The sequence below is a fragment of the Vipera berus genome, assembly GCF_964194415.1.
Source record: "Vipera berus genome assembly, chromosome: 2".
NCBI classification, from domain to species: domain Eukaryota; kingdom Metazoa; phylum Chordata; class Lepidosauria; order Squamata; family Viperidae; genus Vipera; species Vipera berus.
The window spans coordinates 16,357,987-16,378,166 of record NC_138203.1 but is presented as its reverse complement, the minus strand read 5'-3'; the positions used below and the strand labels follow the sequence as shown (position 1 = coordinate 16,378,166).

Below are 20,180 nucleotides of genomic sequence, written 5' to 3'. Positions count from 1 at the left end.
ATAATCAATCAGATCAAGCAAGCAATCAACGATTTGGGGCACACGGGCAGATGTTTCAACTATTGTAAACCGAATCCACAACAGGAAAAGCAGTTGAAACCTGTTACCAGAAAACAAAAACTAGCAAATTGGGGGAAAAAAATACGTAAGCTGCCAATCATCCTGCCTCCAGCCTTTTACTAAAAGAAATTACATTTAAAAAATAAATAAGGTGTCTAATAATTGTGTGGACCCAAACTTTTGATTATCCTCTGCTTAACAGCAATGATTTGAAAGTAGCATTTCTCCCTTTCCCTGTCACACACCTCTTACACATGCAAGAAGTGAGGGGAGTTCATCTTACCCATGTTGTGGTCTTGCTGTTGTGATCAATGAAAAAGGGTCTACCATTGGGTGCTATTCGCATCTCCCAGCCGGGAGGTAAGAAACTTTGTGTCAACTTATGCTGTGGTTTTGGAGAATTATATGGAGATGGTTGGGGAGACTGTGGATTCGAAAGGGTGTCCTTCACAGCTCTTCGCACAGGAGAGTCCCTGAGAAGTCCCTAAAGAGAAAAGAAGTGTTAAGACAGCTACCACTTTGGGGTAAAATATGAATGACAGTGAGTACCACAAAAACCCACTCAGATCAAAAATTAAAACGATGGAAGATGTCTCCACCATTACAATGCCTGGAAAAGAATGTACCTATTTTCCACTGAAGGCAATAAAATTTCCTAAGTTATTAGAACATGACTTGAAAATTTCCCATCCACACCAATTTGGTACTGGACCAATTAAGAACATTGGGTAGGAATCCATGGGGTTTAAGTTGCGTAATATTTCTAAGAAAGATGAAGTATCAGGCTCTTGGATATTTGGTTGCCCTGTTCTGTAGCTTCCCTATTTTACAATACAGGTAGACCTCACTTAATGACCATTTGTTCAGTGACTGTTCAAAGTTATAATGGCACTAAATGAATGGTAGTTATGACCAGCCTTCAAAGTTATGCCATTGCAGCACTCCCTGCAGACACAGGATCAAAATTCAGGCACTTGGCAGCCTACCCATATTTATGACCACAGCTTGTGCTTTAATACCACCACCACTCATCCACCTACAGTATCTCCTCCCATCTCGCCTGTTTGGCTGCCCTACTATTTCTACCTCTGCTGCCGCTGGTTGACTTTTGCAAGGGCTTCTGACACCATGAGGCTCCACAACTCTGCCCTGCAAAGCCTCCACAACATCAAGCAAGGCCTCCATGAGGCAGAATAACCAAGCTGGAAGGGACCAACCCTTTGCTCAAGCAGGAAATCCTATATCATTTCAGACAAAGAAATTATGTCTTAAAAACGTCCCATGTTCAAGCATCCACAGCCTCCGGAGGCAAGTCATTCCACTGATTAATTGTTCTATCAGGAATGTTTCTCCTTAGTTCTAGGTTGCTTCTCTCCTTGATTAGCTTCCATCCATTGCTCCTTGTCCTGCCTTCAGTGCTTTGGAGAATAGCTTGACCCTCTCTTCTTTGTGGTAGCCACTTGGGCAGCTGCTAGCCATTTGGGAGGCTGCATTTGGCCTTTCCAAGGGCCAGCACCTGTCTCAGCAAAGGATACTTCATCAGCAGCGGGAGGAAAAAGATGGAGGAGTAGGTGTAGCAGCAACAACAGAGTGGAGGACAGTCAAAAGGGCAGAGGTGAAGGTGAGTTAAGCTGGTGGGGGAATTGAAGCCAAGGCGAACATAGCAAGGTAGGAGAAGCCCGAGGTCGTTGCCTAATGACTACAGCTGGGACTACTGGAAATGCCATCCCTAAGTGGTATGGTCATGTGATGTTTTGCCTAACAAGTGCTTCGCTTAGCAACAGCAATTCCACTCCCAATTAGGGTAGTTAAGCAAGGACTACCTGTATCTTCTTTGAGGTTGATGAACAGTGCTGCATACAATATTCTGAGTCTACGGTTGCACCCTATGTTTATAAAAACATTTTATTTTTTAATCCCTTTGCCAATGAATTCCCATCACATTTTTAAAAGTATAACTGAGTCCTGCCAACTGCTGTCAAATACTCCACTGTTGGGTCGCCACCAGCTCAATTTCCATCACATGAAATCTGGATTCCCCTCACCTTTTATATGCATTGCTTCACAGATAATTATGTTGAACTATATTTGCCTCTTTAAAACAATCTTTCCAGTTTGAAGAGTCCCTTTTTCTTGCATACACGATAGCAAAGAAGTTATAAGCTCATCTTCTCTACAGAAGGGGTGGGATCCAAGATTTTTCTAAAACAAAGACATTTTTGTCTCTCTCATCCAGCCATGTTTTCCCTCCTAGGTTAGACATGCACAGGTAATTCTTAATTTACAACCACTCATTTAGCAACCATTCGAAGGTACAACAGCACTGAAAAAAGTGATTTACAGCCAATCCTCACACTTATATGTGTTGCAGCATCACCATGGTCACATTATCAAAATCTGGGCATTTGGCAACTGGCATATATTTATGCCAGTTGCAGAATTCCAGGGTCAAGTTCCTGCCATTTGTGACTTTCCCAGCTGGCTTCTGACAAGCAAAGTCAATGGGGGAAGCCAGATTTGCTTAACAACTGTGTGATTTGCTTAACTGCAGTGACTCGCTTAAAAACCATGTCAAAAAGGTCGTAAAATTGGGTATGACTGCCTTGCTTAGCAGTGGAAATTCTGGTTGCAATTTGGTTGTAAGTCAAGAACTATCTCTAGTACCCAACCCAACCACCATCAGGTGGAATCTGCAACTAATGCTAGTCAGAAAAAGAGTGGGAAGCTCAGAGAAGGAAAGGAAACCGTCCTGAGATGGATGGATTTATCAATCAATAAACCAACTAATCAACTTGCATACCATCTCAAGCATAAAGTGGCTCTAGACATTTTACAGCACAAGATGAAAACTTCAAATTAAAAAGAAAAAAAAAGACCAAAGTCAATTCATGGCAGACATAGGAGAAGAGTAATTAAACATTCCATATCAACCAACCTGATTGGTATACTCTGCCAAGGGAAAAAAGTCAGGGTTGTTTTTTTTTACAGTGTTTTGAAACTGCTAACTTCAGGAAGGACACTATTCCACAAGAACTGCGTCATAAAGCTACCAGAAATCAAGCCCTAGCTTAAGCAAATGGAAATAAAGCAAGTATATTGAAAGTATAAAACATCAAATATGAATCACGATAGTCAAAACCGAAATACACACACAACCGGTACCAAAATCTGTAGAACGTTTCTAACACAATGAGCTTACAAGATGCGAAGGAATACTCGAAGAAGCACATTACCTATTGGAAGATGAATGTACTAAGGGTCAAGGGAGATAATCAGCTGGAAAAGCAATCCAATCTTAAATTGTTAAATGGGAAAACTGGTCAGAATAAACAAGTGTAATCTTACAAAATAAAGACAAGTACAAATATGACTGAGGCACAAAAGAGACATTGTAAAGCTGGCTGGAGAACAGAAATGGTGAGTAGAATTAATGAGATTGGAAGAATGAAAACCCAAGAGGCAAAGCCTGATTTGGGGAAGAGAACTTCTCACCTCAAGCGGTGCAGATAGTGTAACTGTGGGAGTACTGAGGCTACGAGGCCGTCTTATCTGAGGCTCGCTTAGATGGTTGTTACTGTTTGATGTTGACCCAGAAGCACCATCTTCAGCAAGCTATATAGAGGCAAACACAAGTTAGCTATAGGTTACGACCTCCTTTACTGAAAACTACTGTATAATAAAGGATGTCTGAATTCAATAAATCATGATTAACGCTCCTCACTCATTCCCGCTTTTGATAAAGCATTCCAGTGGAGGGCAATCCAAAGTAGGAAACATATTACAATTGGAACAATGCATCCCAATATGGTTATTTTACTGGCATTTTTTGAATGATTGTTTTCTCAAACTAGAGATGACATGAATGGCTGTTGTCTTCTGCACGTCCCACAGAAACCTCTATCCAGAAAGTCATTCATGACCATGTGCTTGAACCAGTCTTTTGTCTATTAGTCAAAATTTGGAAAAACCTCCAGTTATATACTGTTACCTATAAGTTCCCTTAATTGGTGCAGGTGCTTGGTTGTTTTAGTAATCGTCTTCTCGCAGTTTCCTCTATTTCTATGATTCTAAATTATTGTCCACAGCATGTGCCTTTCCATTTTCTGGATAAATCATTTACATTTTTTATTTCATTTTATTTCTTGGCTTAAAAAGTCCAATGGCATTAATGCTAATCATAGATAGCTATGGAAATGCAAGAATTAATAACTTTAAATCAAGATTTGAAAAGGACTGCTTTAGAATGGAGATTTATTAGAAAATCCTGCTTAATTTGATCTCATGTTTAATGCTGCTAAACTGTAATTAAAGAGCGGAAGGGAGGGAGTGCAGCTTGGAGCTAGCTCCAGTTTGTTAATTGCAATTAACAATGTTATAGCCCCAGGAAATTGCAATTTCACTCACTGCGAGCTGACAACTCAAGCTTCATTGAGGTGAGAGGGAAAGAGAAATCTGCTTTTAATCACCTAGTTGTTGTAAGTCAGAACATGGCCTTGCATTGCCCACTTTCCCTCCTTATCAATAGTGTGGATGTTAAGGGTGGGCTTGTGTTATGCTGCAGATCTGCCAAAGTTTGATGTACATGAGATTGGGCATTGGGCCTGTGCCATAGCAGATTCTACCAAGGATAATGTGCATCTCTTTTCACTGAGAGACAATTATTTCATCAGAAACTGTCCTCCCCCATAGTTTTCATCTGGAATCTGAAAGAACTGCAAATGATTATCAAGATCTCACTGCTATCCTGGAGAAGAAGTTCATACCTGCATGACAGGCCGAGTCCAAGTTGTAGTGCGATTGTTATGATTGACATAATAAGTACGTCCCTTAGCATCTTTCCTCTCTTCCCAGCCTGAAGGTAAGCCCGGTGTAGTATGAACATAGGCCACTGATGGCTGTTTATGCAAGAAATTACCATAGTGTTAACTTTGTGGCAGTGAGTCATTCTTACAATCAGTAAGTGCAACAGAACAACTGAGAAGATATGTGTTGGCACAACCCTTCTTTAAAAGGGTCACTTTCAGAAAAATAAAGATTCAGTTTTAATCACAAAAGCAGGGTTAGCAAATTTGCAAGTAGATAGCAAGGAACTGAAATTCACAGAGGCTATAAATGCTGTCCAGTGTGACAAGGGTAATCGCCATTTTATCCTTGCTGAAGATGAGATCTGTTCATTAAAGATAGACAATCAAAACAGCAGAAGAATATAAAAAGCCTGCACATAATCAGTGCACACGTACTAGGAGGGCTGAGAACAAAGACAGTTAGAAAAGCTTTTATACTTTAAATGATGAAAAACTGACTTCATTTGCTTCACTAAAACGGTACCAATCAGACAAAATGGTCCCTAGTGGTTTATTGTAAGTGACTTTGGCTGGGTCACAAGCTGTGTTGTCTTCATTTCAAAGACATTGGCTCATTACTAAATCGACAGGCTCATTATGTTGTTTAATATATGAAATTTGAAATTTTTAATGCTTTGAACATTTTTCTTTAAAATTTCCTGCTAATGACTGCATCCCCTTTGAGCAGCATTTTGATGTCATTAAATATGGTTTAAATGTGACTTCCATTAGGAAGAACTGTCCTGTAATGATCCACCTTGGATTCTGAGATTCTCATGTTGCAACACTTTGTCCCTGGTTTGCACAATAAACTGCAAAATAACTGGAATATTGAGAGCCTGCCATTCTTAATATTGACAAATAAGATACACAATGCAACCTGCCATGAGATTCTGCCTCAACAAGCACAATAAACCATACAAATATTCATCCGTGCATGCACGGTAGGAGTTCTATATTTATATACACTAAGAAATGGGTACATATTTCATGACCTCGTATGTTTTTTTTAGAAGTTAATGAAACAGATAGGAGCAAGGGAAACTTTTGATTAAAGTTGAACAATCTTTAAAATTACCAAATAATGCTTTTAGTTTTAATGACAAGGTAAAACATGGTTACTTGTGTAGATTACAAAATGTTATAAAAATACTCCCTTTCTTCCTTCAGTGTTAAACATTACTTTTAAATTTTGACAATGTGATTTTCTATTATTTTCTGATTCAAAGTCACTGCTATAAAATAATAGCAGGCCATGATTATTAAAGCTTGTGATTTTTACATGGAAAGAAAGATACCTTGAAATAATTTCCAGTACATGAAGCAAACAAAAATTACTATTTTTATGTAATGATGCACCGATACACATTCGTTGGAGTAAAAACAAACATTTTTAACACTCCTTTTAAAATAGTAGGTGAGGAGAAATGTTTTCCGGCTTGTAAAAACATGGAATTCTTTTAAAATGAGAAAAAGGATCATTGCTTAAGTCTGAGATTAATAGAACGTTACCAGAGTGTGTTAAATCAGTTTGAAAGCCAAACTTTATTCACAGGTGGCTCCTAATTTTTATGTATAGGCTTTTGTTCTAAAAATGACTCCCTAATTTTAACTAATTTTTCGCAAATGGCAAAATATTGTTGGGCTGCTCTGAGGCCTCAGGATGCTCTAGAACTCTGTCTCAAAGCAGGACATTCAGTACCGAAAGCTTTGCTGGTGTTATCATGTCCATTGTTGCCTAGCCTATGACTATGCTCCAGCAGTAGTGGGTTAGGAATAGGACGTGTTAGAAGTACAAATTTGTCCACCATCCCTGAGGAAAAAGCATGTGACTGCATTCTGCCTGTATAGTATGAAATATCACAATATCATTGTTCTTCTAGATTATGAAATCATGGTAAGATGGATGGTAAATAAATCAAATAAATAAAACACTTAAAAAACAACAACAGTGGAACTTGGTATTACAACTTTACAAGTATTTCCTTCCTTCCTTCCTTCCTTCCTTCCTTCCTTCCTTCCCTCCCTCCCTCCCTCCCTCCCTCCCTCCCATAGATTCAGCAGAAAATTACTAAACCATTTAACTGGATATATTCCAACATAGCCTGAACCTTTTCAAAGAAAAAAAGTACCAAAATGTGATAGTGATTATTCCTGATGGTTTTCTATTTCTCCCTCAAATTAACTCCTATTTTTTTTACCTCAGATTCTAACATAAATTTGGTAAATTTAGAACCTTTTTTTGTGCAGGTAAGCTTCCCCCCATAAGATGGTCTTCTCTGATGGCTGATAGCTGTGGAATCTACTGTAAATTGATCCATAACTGATCCATCCTACTGTTATCATATAACAATGAACAGTAGATTCAAAGTGAAAAATATTCAATGCAGGAAAATTGTCTAGTTTTAACTGACATTTCAAAATCTGTAGTTTAAAATATTGATGAGATCTCAATAAACAGATTAGTACAGAAGAGAAACAATGTCTCTTAGAATAAAATAAATTATTTGCTATTCAAATGACAATCTTTTCATTTTTTCCCCCAAACAACAACAACACATGACATCAAAAGTAAAAACTACTTTTTTAATAACAAGACATTTTTGCTGATTCTTTCCATTATCATTACTCCTCCTTTATCCTCCAATTTATAAATAAACATAGACAATGAGAACACTGGCTCCCTGTCTTCTTGGCATCTCTATTCTTGAAGAACAGCCACTGAAAACAATTGTAATTATTTTTGATTACTTTAGTTAGTTGTCTGTGTCTTACCCGTGGATGTCTGTTGGATTTCTGCAATAATCTGATTTATACGTTTTTGAGTCTGGGAAATAGGGCCGTGCAAAGCTGTTGAAGTAGGTGGCCTGCAACACTTGCCAGCACAAATGAAGCATCTCTCTCCAAATAATTAAAACATTTTTTTTTTGCAGGGCTCTTAAGGTTACTTTGAAAGGAGTTCATGTTTGCCTTCACATGTGCGCGTGCATGCTTCACTTTGTTGCTGGTCCCCATAGAAGAGTTGAAGGAGGCATGTGCATGCACGGTAAGTTCAAACAACCCACATCAGGCAGTTGTACCAGTTGCAAGAAAGACCGTTGGCTTAATAATTCAAAGGGAGGTGCTTGGTTTGTGTTAATACATGTTGCAAACCACTTCCTTTAAATGCTTTGCACAACTTCACTGGTATAGGCCAAGTGTATTTCTTCAAAATTTGTTTTAAGAATGTTCTGTCCCTTTCTCTTGTCTACAAATTGACATTCCTGTTTATGTTGCAATTATCTATTCCTACTTTCCAATATTCTCTGCTTGATTCAAATGAGAAAGACTCACACAGGTGCATCTCCAGTATGTGGAAGTCAGACATCTGACTGATAATTACTTGCTCATTAGGCAATCTACAGCTTGTGAGAGGTAAATTCTACTCCACCTCTAATTTTTCTGCATGCGTGCACACACAGATGATTCTTTGCCTTTCAGCTATTTCTCCTTTAGTATAAAAGAAGAAACTGGGAAGCAACATTTTAATAAACTTTAAAATACCACAGTTGGAGGCAGAGAAGAGAACTGGCTATCAGAAGTAACACCATAGGAAATATACAACTAGATACTGAGAATGTTTCCATAGTAGGAGTGTTGGCTGAAGTAGATGAATAATTACAGAAGATACTCAAGTTGGGAGAATGGTGGGAAGATGCAATTTATTTCACTACCAAGGTATGGAAATGTATCTATGGAGATTCTCAGTCATTCAGGTCATGGTTGTCCAAAAAGTGCTTTTTCAAAAGGCAACTGGTTTTTCTTTGTTTTTCCTTGAAGACATTTCGTTCTCATCCAAGAAGCTTCATTCTGACTCTTCAGAACTGAAGAAGCTTCTTGGATAAGAAGTGAAATGTCTTCAAGGAAAAACAAAAAAAATGTCCAGCTGCTTTTGAAAAAGCATTTTTGGGGTACGGAAGTAAGGTATCTGCAGAGTTGCACTAGTAGAGAATTTTCTAAAAGCGGATCTGTGCCCAATCTAAAAGCAGAAGCATCTCCAGCAAACCCATCAAGGCCAAAAATGACAAGAGGTGTGAGGTGATGTCACCAGGCAAATGCCACACCTGCCCACTTGCCTTCCAAAGTCTGATACAAGTATTTTCATCATGACATCACATGTTTTGTTTTGTTACCATCCAACCCTAACATGTGAAACCCTGAAAGATCGATATTCTGACAACAAAGGGAAAAGAAAAGAAGAGAGTTTTAAGTAAGAGGAGGAGGAGGATATAGATTTGGCTGGATAAAAGTATTATTACCGTTGACTCTTCACCCCCAGTGACCGTGGAAGAACGAAGTCTTCTAGATGGGCCACTCGGCTGTTAAATAATAATAATTGTTATAGTTAAGGAACATTCAATACGCTAATTAATAATGGCATTTTGGTAAACATTTTGATCTTTACGTTATAGCAGCGATAACAGCAGTATTAAAGTGTAAAAGCATATATATATATATATATATATATATATATATATATATATATATATATATATATATATGTTTTCGCGGGTGTTTGTATGTAGATCTTTGGTCATTCGGGTTTTTTCCCCACGTAGAATTGGAGGTCCGATTCAGACTATATATAGGTATGTATGTATGTATATATATTAGGTCTGAATGTATATATATCATAGGCACCAGAAAAGAGAAGGCAATGTGTCCACGATCATTAACTTTTTCTTCCCTGCAAAAGATAGAAAGATGATACCTACAACAAGTATGTAAACAATAAAATGAAGCAAGTTGGATTTGGCCACAGCAAATGCATAGATTTCAGTAGAGTCAAGCTGAAAAAGAAGCTGAGCTTGATGATTTTCCCAGAAAAAAACACCATACTAGAATACAGAAGAACAGGGGGAAAAAACCTTAGCTGATAAAAAACATTGTGTAGTTTTTTTACTGTTTGATCACATATAGGAATCCCAGATTAAAATAATTAAGAGTATGTTCTTCCCCATAAAATCTGCCAAAGGTTAGTATGAATTTTGTATTCCCAGAAAAAAACCTTGTGGACACAAGATAGAGTAACGGAACAAAGCATATTGTAGTATAATTTCTATATGGATTACAGTGAGAGAAGACATATTGAGATCTACAGCAAAAGCACCCAATCCAGAGATACAAGCCAGAGATCTAATTTAGAATTACCCAAGACCTACATGTAACGGAGAATTATTCAAATTTGCACAGAAAGAGGGATGCATAAATATTTATTTGATCCATATCTGATGTGAACCAGCCTTATTTTTTCTATCTAGAACAACATCTGCTCCACTTCAAATTTTGGACTGCAACATATATCATCCCAATTAGCACTGAACCACATTAAATAGGTTCAATGGAGTTGAAATTCAAATCATGTTGAAGTGGCTTACAGAATACCCTATTATTATTGATATTTTGTATTGTACCTGCAAACTCCAAAGTTACCAAAAACATATAAAATACATATTTCAGGATAAAATACACATAGCAATGACTATTTCTTGATGAAATACTTTCAAAATACATACATCAAAATTTCATATATTTTCTTTTTTAGAAAGTAGAAAAACTCTTTTCAAGGGTGACATACACATTTTAAATACATCCCTAAATAAAAAGGAGAGTATGGATTTGAAAATGGATTCATACAAAAATGATGACAGTAAGCTGCTCAATTGGGCTTATTTGTAGAAGAACAGGCAGAGCTAGTGGGCAGAGTTTATTTATTTATTTATTTATTTTTATTACATTTATATCCCGCCCTTCTCCGAAGACTCAGGGCGGCTTACAAGCTGTCATTAGCTAAGTGTCTTTACATTGCCATGAATGATCCAAATCCAACCTTTCTTAAATTCCATTGACCTTATCTGGCACCAATTTAGTGCTTAATTTTAGCTGACCAGATTCTTGTGCATAGCTTCTGTTTCACCCCCCACCCCTGGTCTGCTCTTCTACAATTTCCAGATATGATTCCTCCTAGTAAGCAAGAAGTTAACTGATTTTGGGTTTTTTTTTCAAAATCAGCTTGATGGATAAGTATGGAGGAGAGAGAGGCATTTCCTAAAATATGCCCACACTGCCATTATGCGACCTGGTGGGGAAAATTATCCCCAAAATAAAATGTGGTACCTCCAACCTCAGGTGAAATAAAGCACAATAAATGGTGTTCATTTTAGAAGGAGAAAAGCAAAGGAATATTCAAATGAATCAACAATTTAAAACAATTCTTTAAAAAGCAAAAAAAAAATCCCCACTCCAGTATTGTGGAATAGATATTTTTTTTTAAAAAAAACTTTTTAGATGTTGACAGGCTTAATAAAGTTTGACAAAAAAAAACCTCTTTAGAAATGCTCTTCCAGCCTCTTTACAAATTCCCTTATCAATCTCTCCATTCCTTATAAGCTCTCTTGAGACCACATCCTGAGTCCATCTCTCTACCAGCCTCCTGCGTTCCCATCTTTGCAGAAATGACTATAAACTACATTAAAATCACTAATCCAGAAAAGCCTAAATTTTTAATCGAAATGGCCTTCATTCACAGACATGAACACATGGCTGACCTTCTTTCTACTTGGAAGCCAAGCAGAAATAGACTTGGTTTGTACTTGGATCAGTCAATTTTTGACCATTTTTTTTAGACTGGACTGGAAATACTGTTCTCTTATGGTGAAGAAAAGTACATAGTAGCCACCAGGAGTGAGAGCTCAACTTGAGGGCAACAGTTATTTGCACACATGGAAATACATATATTGCTATTGTAAATAATCACCATCCAAATGGAAAAAAACAGCATTAAATTTTACGGATGGTTGAGATCCTCTGTGCCCATGTACCAAAGTGATGATGCTACCATCATAAAAAAGATTTATCCAGCTGGTACAAAGAATATTTTTGCTATGCATTTATTGAAGTTAATTAGCCTCTTTCCCAGAACCTGGGCACTGTGTCTTTTTCCATTAGGGAAGTAGCCATTAATATATTAGAGAAACTGAAATGATATCCATTTCAAAAACAAAAGCAAAAACAAAAAAAATCCTCCTATGCAGTTCAAAATATTTCAACACAAATGCGTTCCTGAAATTTGCTAAACAAACAAAAAATCCAAGAAATTTCTACTTACCAGTGATAAAAGAGACTGTTCGGCAACAGCATCAGTTACACTACAAGATCGCAACCTTGCAGAAGGATCTCTTTGCTGGAATAAAAAAAAAGTTTTATTTACATTGTGATTGTCATTTTTCCCTGGCATCATATGGTTACTTTAGCCTTCATTCAGCTACTTGATAAGTTTACCTTTCTTCCAGCTAATAAGTTAACTCACCCTTCTTTCAATTGATTTGATTGCCAAAAATCTTACTCTCCATTTCATGAACAAAACATTGAATTTAATTTTAAATGGCAGAAATTTATATGTTATCTAGTATTGGAAGGAGCCAGCATGGGCAAGAAGATAACAGTACTCTTATTGGAAATTTAATTTCCTCAATTCTGGGCAGACTGTTGATGGAACAAAATTAATAAGGTGGAAAGCTATTCATGAATGAAAGAAAAAAAGATTATTTCATGAAAATTCACTGTCTCCCATCTTCAATGATTCCATTTATTATTTGGGGAACAACTTGAACAATCTTCAGGATTTTCTAGAGATGGCACAGAGAAATAATTTAACATCTTATGAAGCATCTTGCAAGATTATGAAGATTCTTGCAAGATTGCTGAAAAATATTTGCTTTTCAAGAATTTACAATAAGTAACTTAAAATATGTTTTCATGCCAGACTTGGTGTTTCCTTAGTAGTAACTACAGTCCTTCTATTTTTCATAGTGGAACACTTAAATTATACATCAAATCAATCCATTTACAAAGGAACAATTCTCAGAACAATCAAGGTACTCTTCAACCTATGACCACAACTGAGCCCCAAATTTCGGTTGCTAAGGAAGACAGTTGTTAAATGGGTTTTTACAACCTTTCTTGCCACAGTTGTTAAGTGAATCACTACAGACATTAATAACATGGTTGTTAAGTGAATCTGGCTTCCCAATGACTCTGCTGGTCAGAAGGTCGCAAAAGGTGATCAGCTGACCCAGGGACATTACAAATGGCAGCTGTTAATCATCTGAATTTTGATCATGTGACCATAGGGATGCTGCAACCACTGTAAGTGTGAAAAACTATCATAAGTCACTTTTTTTCAATGCCATTGTAATTTTGAATGGCCACTAAGCTAATGGTTGTAAGTTAAGGACTGTACTGAGTGATTACTTGTTTGCAGAAAGTGCTACAGCATTTAGATCATCTTAAACTATTTCTTCACTGTAAAACTGGGTATGTTTGTATTAAACCATCTGTTTAGAAGTATCAAAGTACCTTCTGCTTCCTGGTTGATAAAAGGAAGAAAAGCACTGATATTCCCTGAATCATACCAAGTATATTATTTTTAGCTTAGGAAACAATTATTGGTTGTTAATTCCCCTCTAATTCTCTTTTAAGAAATACTCCTAATGCCAATAAAAGGGACACAGTGGCTCAGTGGATTAGTGGGTTAGTGGATCAGAAGGTCGGCAGTTTGGCGGGTTGAATCCCAAGTGCCGCGTAGCTGAGTGAGCGCCTGTTACTCGTCCCAGCTTCTGCCAACCTAGCAGTTCGAAAGCATGTAAAAATGCAAGTAGAAAAATAGGGACCACTCCGGTGGGAAGGTAACAGCATTCCGTGTGCCTTTGGCGTCTAGTCATGCCGGCCACATGACCACGGAGACGTCCTTGGACAAGCGCTGGCTCTTCGGCTTTGAAACGGAGATGAGCCCCTAGAGTCGGAAACGACTAGCATGCATGTACGGGGGAACCTTTACCTTTTACCTAATGCCAATATATATTTTTTCATATTGGTAGGGTTCACAATGCTAGAAAGACAAACATTTCTAAGAGGCAATGAAGATAGAAAATAGCTATTAATGCTTTGTTACTTTAACTAAGATCAAAGATGCTCATTGCATTTCAAGGACTATCTGAACTATTTTTTATTCCACTCTTGTAGAGAAGGTGAAGACTACTTGTAAATAATGGTAATGAGAAGTGAGGATTGTATAGGCATGGTACATGTCAGTCAAAAACACGAGAGATTTACCAGTCTATTTTGCTTTGTCTGACACTTGTAGAATTCACTTGATCAGAAAGACAGTCTGTAATTTATATGTTTCAGGAAAACTTACATCGATCATAATAATTTATGAGAAATGTGTTATATAGATCCCCAAGTAATTCACTACTATCGTAGAACTGTATTAGAAAACTTTTCTAAATCCTATCTCCAATTGTTGTTTTTTTTAAATGGACTCATCATATCCATTTAAGCCGGACTTCACAGCCCTTAGACAACAAAATAATATTTTCCTGAATGTTTTCTCTGAGCTTAATACCTCTATTTGTTGAAGGCTTGGCTTGTTAGCCAGATAAAATGTGAAATTGATCTGTTGCCTAGAAGGTTTTAAATGAAGGATATTTGTAGGAAAAAGGATTTTCTTAGGAAAAAGCATAAATAAGCCTTCATACAATACACAGATTTTTTTCCCATATCAGTAGGAGCAAAATGCAACATTAACAAAATCAAAGTGGAGATTTAGGAATGTCAAATTTATTTTGATGGATTACAGATGAAAAATTGTATTGCTGGAATACTAAATAAAATAGATCATGGGTAAAAATGGATTTGTTCTTAACTCTCCATTAGACTGAACTGTTTTAAATCTATAATCACAGCTATCATTAGAAGCTTGGTTAAGATGGAAATATATTTCCATTTCACTATTCAAATGCAAAGGATAAATTTGTTCTATTAAATGTTTATCACAGAAAGAACAGAGACAAATTCCAATGTGGTTCAGATTAAGCAGTCTATTTATCTTCACTTTCATAAATCATTTGAATAGTTGCATGTTCATTATTTTTTAATCATAAGGAACATTAATTTTACATAAAGAATTTACATCTGGAAAATCTCAAAAACTTTGGTAATAGGATTTAGGAGAGGAAACTTAGTTGAACTAAGAATGTTTAAGAATCCCTTTTAAAGACATTTCAACAAATCATGAAGAAATGGTTTTGAAATGACTAGAGTAGACTAATAATTTACTGGTAGTATTTCCCCATAATTCTGCATCATATTAATCTAATTCATTTTAGACTGAAATTTTAAGCAAGTTTTGATGGCAATGTCCAAAGTTTTTGATTAAAAGTTGAAGAAATTGAGAAAATTTCACAAAATTTCTTTAAAGAGAATCCAGCAGTAGGACAGCTGTTTGAAGTTCCTAAAGTACACAAAACAGGGCAAAACTGAAGTACTTTCTAAAGTACACAAAATTAAGAAATGAATTAAACTTAAATTATTAATAGCAAGATTTCTTTTTACAAAGGACTGGACAAGGAATGGATAGCATTGGCTCAATGGTAATCCACAGTGTGGAAATGGCACTGAAGAAAGAATTAACTCAACAATTTTTGTTTAAGAGATCCTCTAATAAAGAACAGGCTTACTCATATAGAGACTCTATTTAGTATTGATATTAATACATGTTTTCCTGATAGATTATGCCCATCAACTCAAACGTCATATTGGGTAATGTTTTTACTCTCCTCAACTTTATTTGTATACTCCCTTTTTAATATAATTTGTCTTCTTCAGTATGAATTGCATATTTTTGTTCTTTCATAATATTTAATCTTGTAGAGACAATTATTTAGGTTTGTTTCCCCACTTTAGCTTTGAAAAAAAATATTTTCCATACTGGTTTCTTATTACAGTACTTAATTGCTAAAAGGGCAAGCTGATGAACTGTCTCGTTAAATGTATATGTATGGCAATTTGCTACATAACAAACACTGATTAAAACTTTTTGTTTGTCCTTTTAATTAAAACAGCATAGCGCAATTCTTACATTCACTGTTGATATTCATCCCAGCCATTAATGCAATTGCTGAGTTAACAAAGGCAAAACAACCTTTCGGTGCATTAACATAATTATCCCAATACACAGATGTTGGTATAAATTTTCCAATTGTATGCCACATTTATATATGAAAATAGATTCTGTTAAAATTACGAATGAAGGCAAATATACATGTCCCAGGATAACGTTGCAGGATCCAATCTGGGTCGGTCTTAGTCTAAAGAAATTCCCTGAGGATGAAGAAGCTCGGAAGACTAAACCTCTGGTCCTGGTGACTGACCCAGATTGGATACTATTAAAATTACTTTATGAACTTAACTTCTAAAAATACATTTTAAAAAAGAAAAGAAAATTCCACCTGCTGTTTGTTTATTTATTTATCTCAATTAAGCATTCAAAGAACTTCTACTTTGTTTATCAAGTTCGCTGAAGTTATAAGTAAGAATAAAATCTCTTCCAAATGAAATCACAATACACATTTAATAGCATAAATATTATTTCTCAGCTATGGTTCTTTTTCAAAAGTAGACTCACTCAATTTGGATCAAAATTGCTTTGAGTTTTTTGCTCATTTTTTTTGCAACTTTGACAACTTTAAGATGTGTGGACTTCAACTTCCATGGTGAATTCTAGGAGTTGAAGCCCATACGTCTTAAAGTAGCCAAGGTTGAGAAACACTGACTTAGTTGAATGATTGAATTCTGAGGAAATTGCCCTGAGGGAAAGTATGCTTTGCATCATAATTGTGGTGCACTATAGAATGGTCCAATAATTTCAATTAAACTAAGAGGAACAAACATACACCCTTGTAGCCTGAAGCACCATGTCCACACAATATTACCAGTTGTGTTGACTCTGAGGTAAGTTTTACAAATCAGAATGAGCATGTTAGAAGAGTAGTAAAAGAAATGTTCAAGTCTCTTACAATCATAGAAGAGAGTTGTTCCCCATTTGAATCAGGAGTGATCTGAAGTCTTCTGTTCAATTCCTCAGAGAACTCCTGAGGGCTGGTCCGAGAGACAGGGGAAGCAGGCGGAGGGGGCAAGGACAGGCTTAAGGAATCACCAGTTGTGTTCACTTCTTCAGAAATGGTTTCCCAAGGCTGAGAAAAAGAAATGAATGAACAATGAATATGCTAATCTTTTCTACAATTTGCTTGGTTATCAATTAAACCTAAAAACCAATATAGACCTTTAAGACTTACAACACGATTAACATTTGACAATCAACTCTGGAGAGGTATGTATGTATGTATGTATGTATGTATGTATGTATGTATGTACGTACGTGACATTGTTTCTCAACCTTTGCAGCTTTAAGATACAGTTTACGGACTTCAACTGCCAGAATTCCCCAGTCAGCACACATGTTCACTGGGGAATTCTGGGAGTTGAAGTCCTAAAATTTTAAAGTTGTCAAGGTTGAGAAACACAGGTAAAGGGAGAAAACGTAAAGCTGGCAAGTAGTAAAAAGCAGGGTCCTTACAAAAGATAAAAATTATGTTGTAGTCCTCCTTTCCATAATAGATAGGAATCAAGGAAGCTATGAGATTTATTTATTAATTAAATTTATTTGTGACCCATCTCAACCACAAGGTGACTCTGGGTGGCTTACAGTGTTAAGAAGAATAAAACAAGGCAACAATATGTGTACAATAGGAGCAAAATACTATTAAAATATGGAATTAGCAGCTATAAATAAAACTAAAAGATGGAGGAAGGGAATAGGTTGAGCAGAGAGGAAGGTGAGATCTGTTATTAATCAGTTCACACCTCCAGAATAACAACCCCCATTGGACCCAGGTCTTCAGGCTCTTGTGGGAGTTGGGAGCTGACCTCACTCATGGGCACAAGATGTTCCAAAGGGGAGGAGCAAAAGCTGAGAAGGCTCTTCTCTTTCAGGCTGTCTCTGTCTGCCCCACCCACCCAACCCCCCTTACATTTATGTCCTAGGTCGTGGATCACTGAAGTATTTATACTTCTGAGGAATGGAGGATAACATGTGACTGAATAAATACACACTATGATGGCTATTAAATGTTCCATAAACTTAGACAATTCATTCCCTATTATTTCCCTTTATTCGGCAGAACAGCAATCTAGTACTCTTCAGCAGAAGCTATTCAGAAACTCAATCCCATTGTTCAGGTAGTTTACTGTTACAAACATAACACTACTTTTCTGCAGGACTTTGGGCTGGCCATTATATAATTTGCTGGTAGGGGGCACTGATTGGCAGTTTAATCTTTTACTGTATTTTATCTCTGATAGCTTTTTATTAAGTGATTTTAGCAGCTCAATCTCTTTTATGTTGTTAATATGTGAACTTTCTGGATTCATTTTGGAAAACCGTGACATATACAAATTTCAATCAATTAATGAATCCAATTCAATTTTTCTCCTTAGCCAAGGAAGCACTAATGATCAGAGAAAGATGACACACAAGCAAACATTTACATTATGTTAACATGTCTCTTCTTTAACTCTTCTCAATTGTGTATTTCAGCCCTACCTTTAGTACAAATTTCATTTGAAAAGTGTGAGTCCAAATTAAGCCATTTTAAAGGGTCATTCTGGCTGAAGTCATGAAAAAATCAGGATAGTACAAAAATTTTAACAAGGCAATTCATAAACAAATGAGTACACTCAGTTGGGCAAAACTATTAAAGGGTTCTTTTCAAATCCTGCACGTACTTCAGGGACATCTCCACTCTCCAAGGGCTCAGGGTCCAAATCCTCACTAATGTGTCTCCTTGATCGAAACCTTCGGTGGGCAGCCTCTTGATTTATCTGCCTGATGTTGTTGTCAGATTCAGAAGCCACATCCCTGAAATGTCAGAGGTTGGTGAAAGAGACATGAGTCAGAGAAGGAGGAAAGACATCATTAGCTGAAATACTTCCAAGTTAACACAAACACAAACACACACACACACTGAGCTATTAAAATGTCAGAGCTTCTCAAGTCTCTGCTGCATCTGATACTTATTAACAACGGGAGACAAATGATAAATTATTTCTCAAAATCTCTGGCAACTCAAATTAAATAATGATCAGTTTGTCCTTCAAAGCAAATAAAAGCTTGTTGTCTCAAGCTATTAGCTTGATTAAGGGCAAATTTCAATAATCAAAGCAGCAACAATTAAGAATGAGGTCCAAAGTCCAAGTTGATACAACACATGGGATGCAGTGTATAATTTAACTCATCCTGTTGCCTTATTGAAACAACTGTGTTTGTTGTGGATCCTCTTTAATTCAAGGGAAGATCTCATGCTCCATTGCTTTTTTTTCTTTGATTTTTGAAGAAAATTGGTTTTAGTGAATGTTTTAACTTACTACATCTTTAATAATAGCTTGGTTCTGCATGTGAAATAGAAATCTCAGTAACAATTTTCTGGGCAAGGCGATGGTTGGGTGGCAATAGCAGGTAAAAATACAACCCTATTGTCACAAAAACATATTTGTGTACTAGATGAGCACAATTATTTCATATGTCAGGAGATGTAGCTTAAACAAAATTTGGACAATTGGCATCAATATCATATTATAGTTTTATCCAATTGAATAAATAAAGAAAAACAATTTTTAAAAGGATCTGTAGATTATATCACTCAACATGCTGCCTATACAGGCATTTCTCAATTTGGTTCTTAGCATTCCCAATTAAAAGTTTACACAAAAAACCTACATAAAACTGCAGATGGTATAAAATCTACTGTCAGGGTAGAAACAGCTCAAGAAGTCATAATTCCTCTTTATTCTGCCTTGGTCTGAATGTATCCAATTCTGGGCACTATATTTTAGGGAAGACACTCTCAAAAGAGAGGGTATCAAGAGGAACCAAGATGATTGGGTCTTCTGAAAAAAACCCCACACTTTATGATAAATGTTTGGTGCTCCTGAGTGTGTTTAGTCTGGAGAGGACTGTAAGGAGACATGACAGGTGTCCTTGAGCTTCTGAAAGACTGTCATGTAGAACAGGGGTGTCAAACTCAATTTCACTGAGGGCCACATCAGCATTGCGGTTGCCCTCAGGGGGCTGGGTGGGTATGGCCAGGGTGGGTGCGCCTACTGGGTGGGCATGGCTGGAGTGTGTATGGCCTACTGGCTGGGCATGGCCAGCTCTACATCGTTCGCATCAAGGGTGCCTATGGGGGCCTGGGCATGAGTGGGATAGATCTGAGGGTCTCTGGCAGAAGGAGAGTCTCTGGGCCAGGGCCAAGGCAGCAGGGGCCGTTCCCTGACTGTTTCCAGGACAGCTTTGCAGGCCACATGAAACCACTTTGCGGGCCAGATCCGGCCCCCGGG

General features: G+C 36.9%; 1 protein-coding gene across 11 annotated transcripts in view; it reads right to left on the bottom strand.

Moving 5' to 3' along the window:
• Positions 1-20,180, bottom strand: part of NEDD4L (NEDD4 like E3 ubiquitin protein ligase) — a gene marked incomplete at its 5' end in the record, with an annotated part of 305,674 nt that overhangs the window by 53,142 nt on the left and 232,352 nt on the right. For 6 of the 11 annotated variants that reach the window (XM_081320525.1, XM_081320526.1, XM_081320519.1 and 3 more), the window contains 7 exons: positions 344-544; positions 3,553-3,672; positions 4,824-4,955; positions 9,203-9,262; positions 12,052-12,126; positions 16,802-16,978; positions 18,570-18,702. In XM_081320525.1, coding sequence (XP_081176651.1) covers positions 344-544; positions 3,553-3,672; positions 4,824-4,955; positions 9,203-9,262; positions 12,052-12,126; positions 16,802-16,978; positions 18,570-18,702 — 898 coding nt within the window. The remainder of the gene's footprint in view (positions 1-343; positions 545-3,552; positions 3,673-4,823; positions 4,956-9,202; positions 9,263-12,051; positions 12,127-16,801; positions 16,979-18,569; positions 18,703-20,180) is intronic. The other 5 variants (XM_081320527.1, XM_081320521.1, XM_081320522.1 and 2 more) reach the window with 3 other exon arrangements.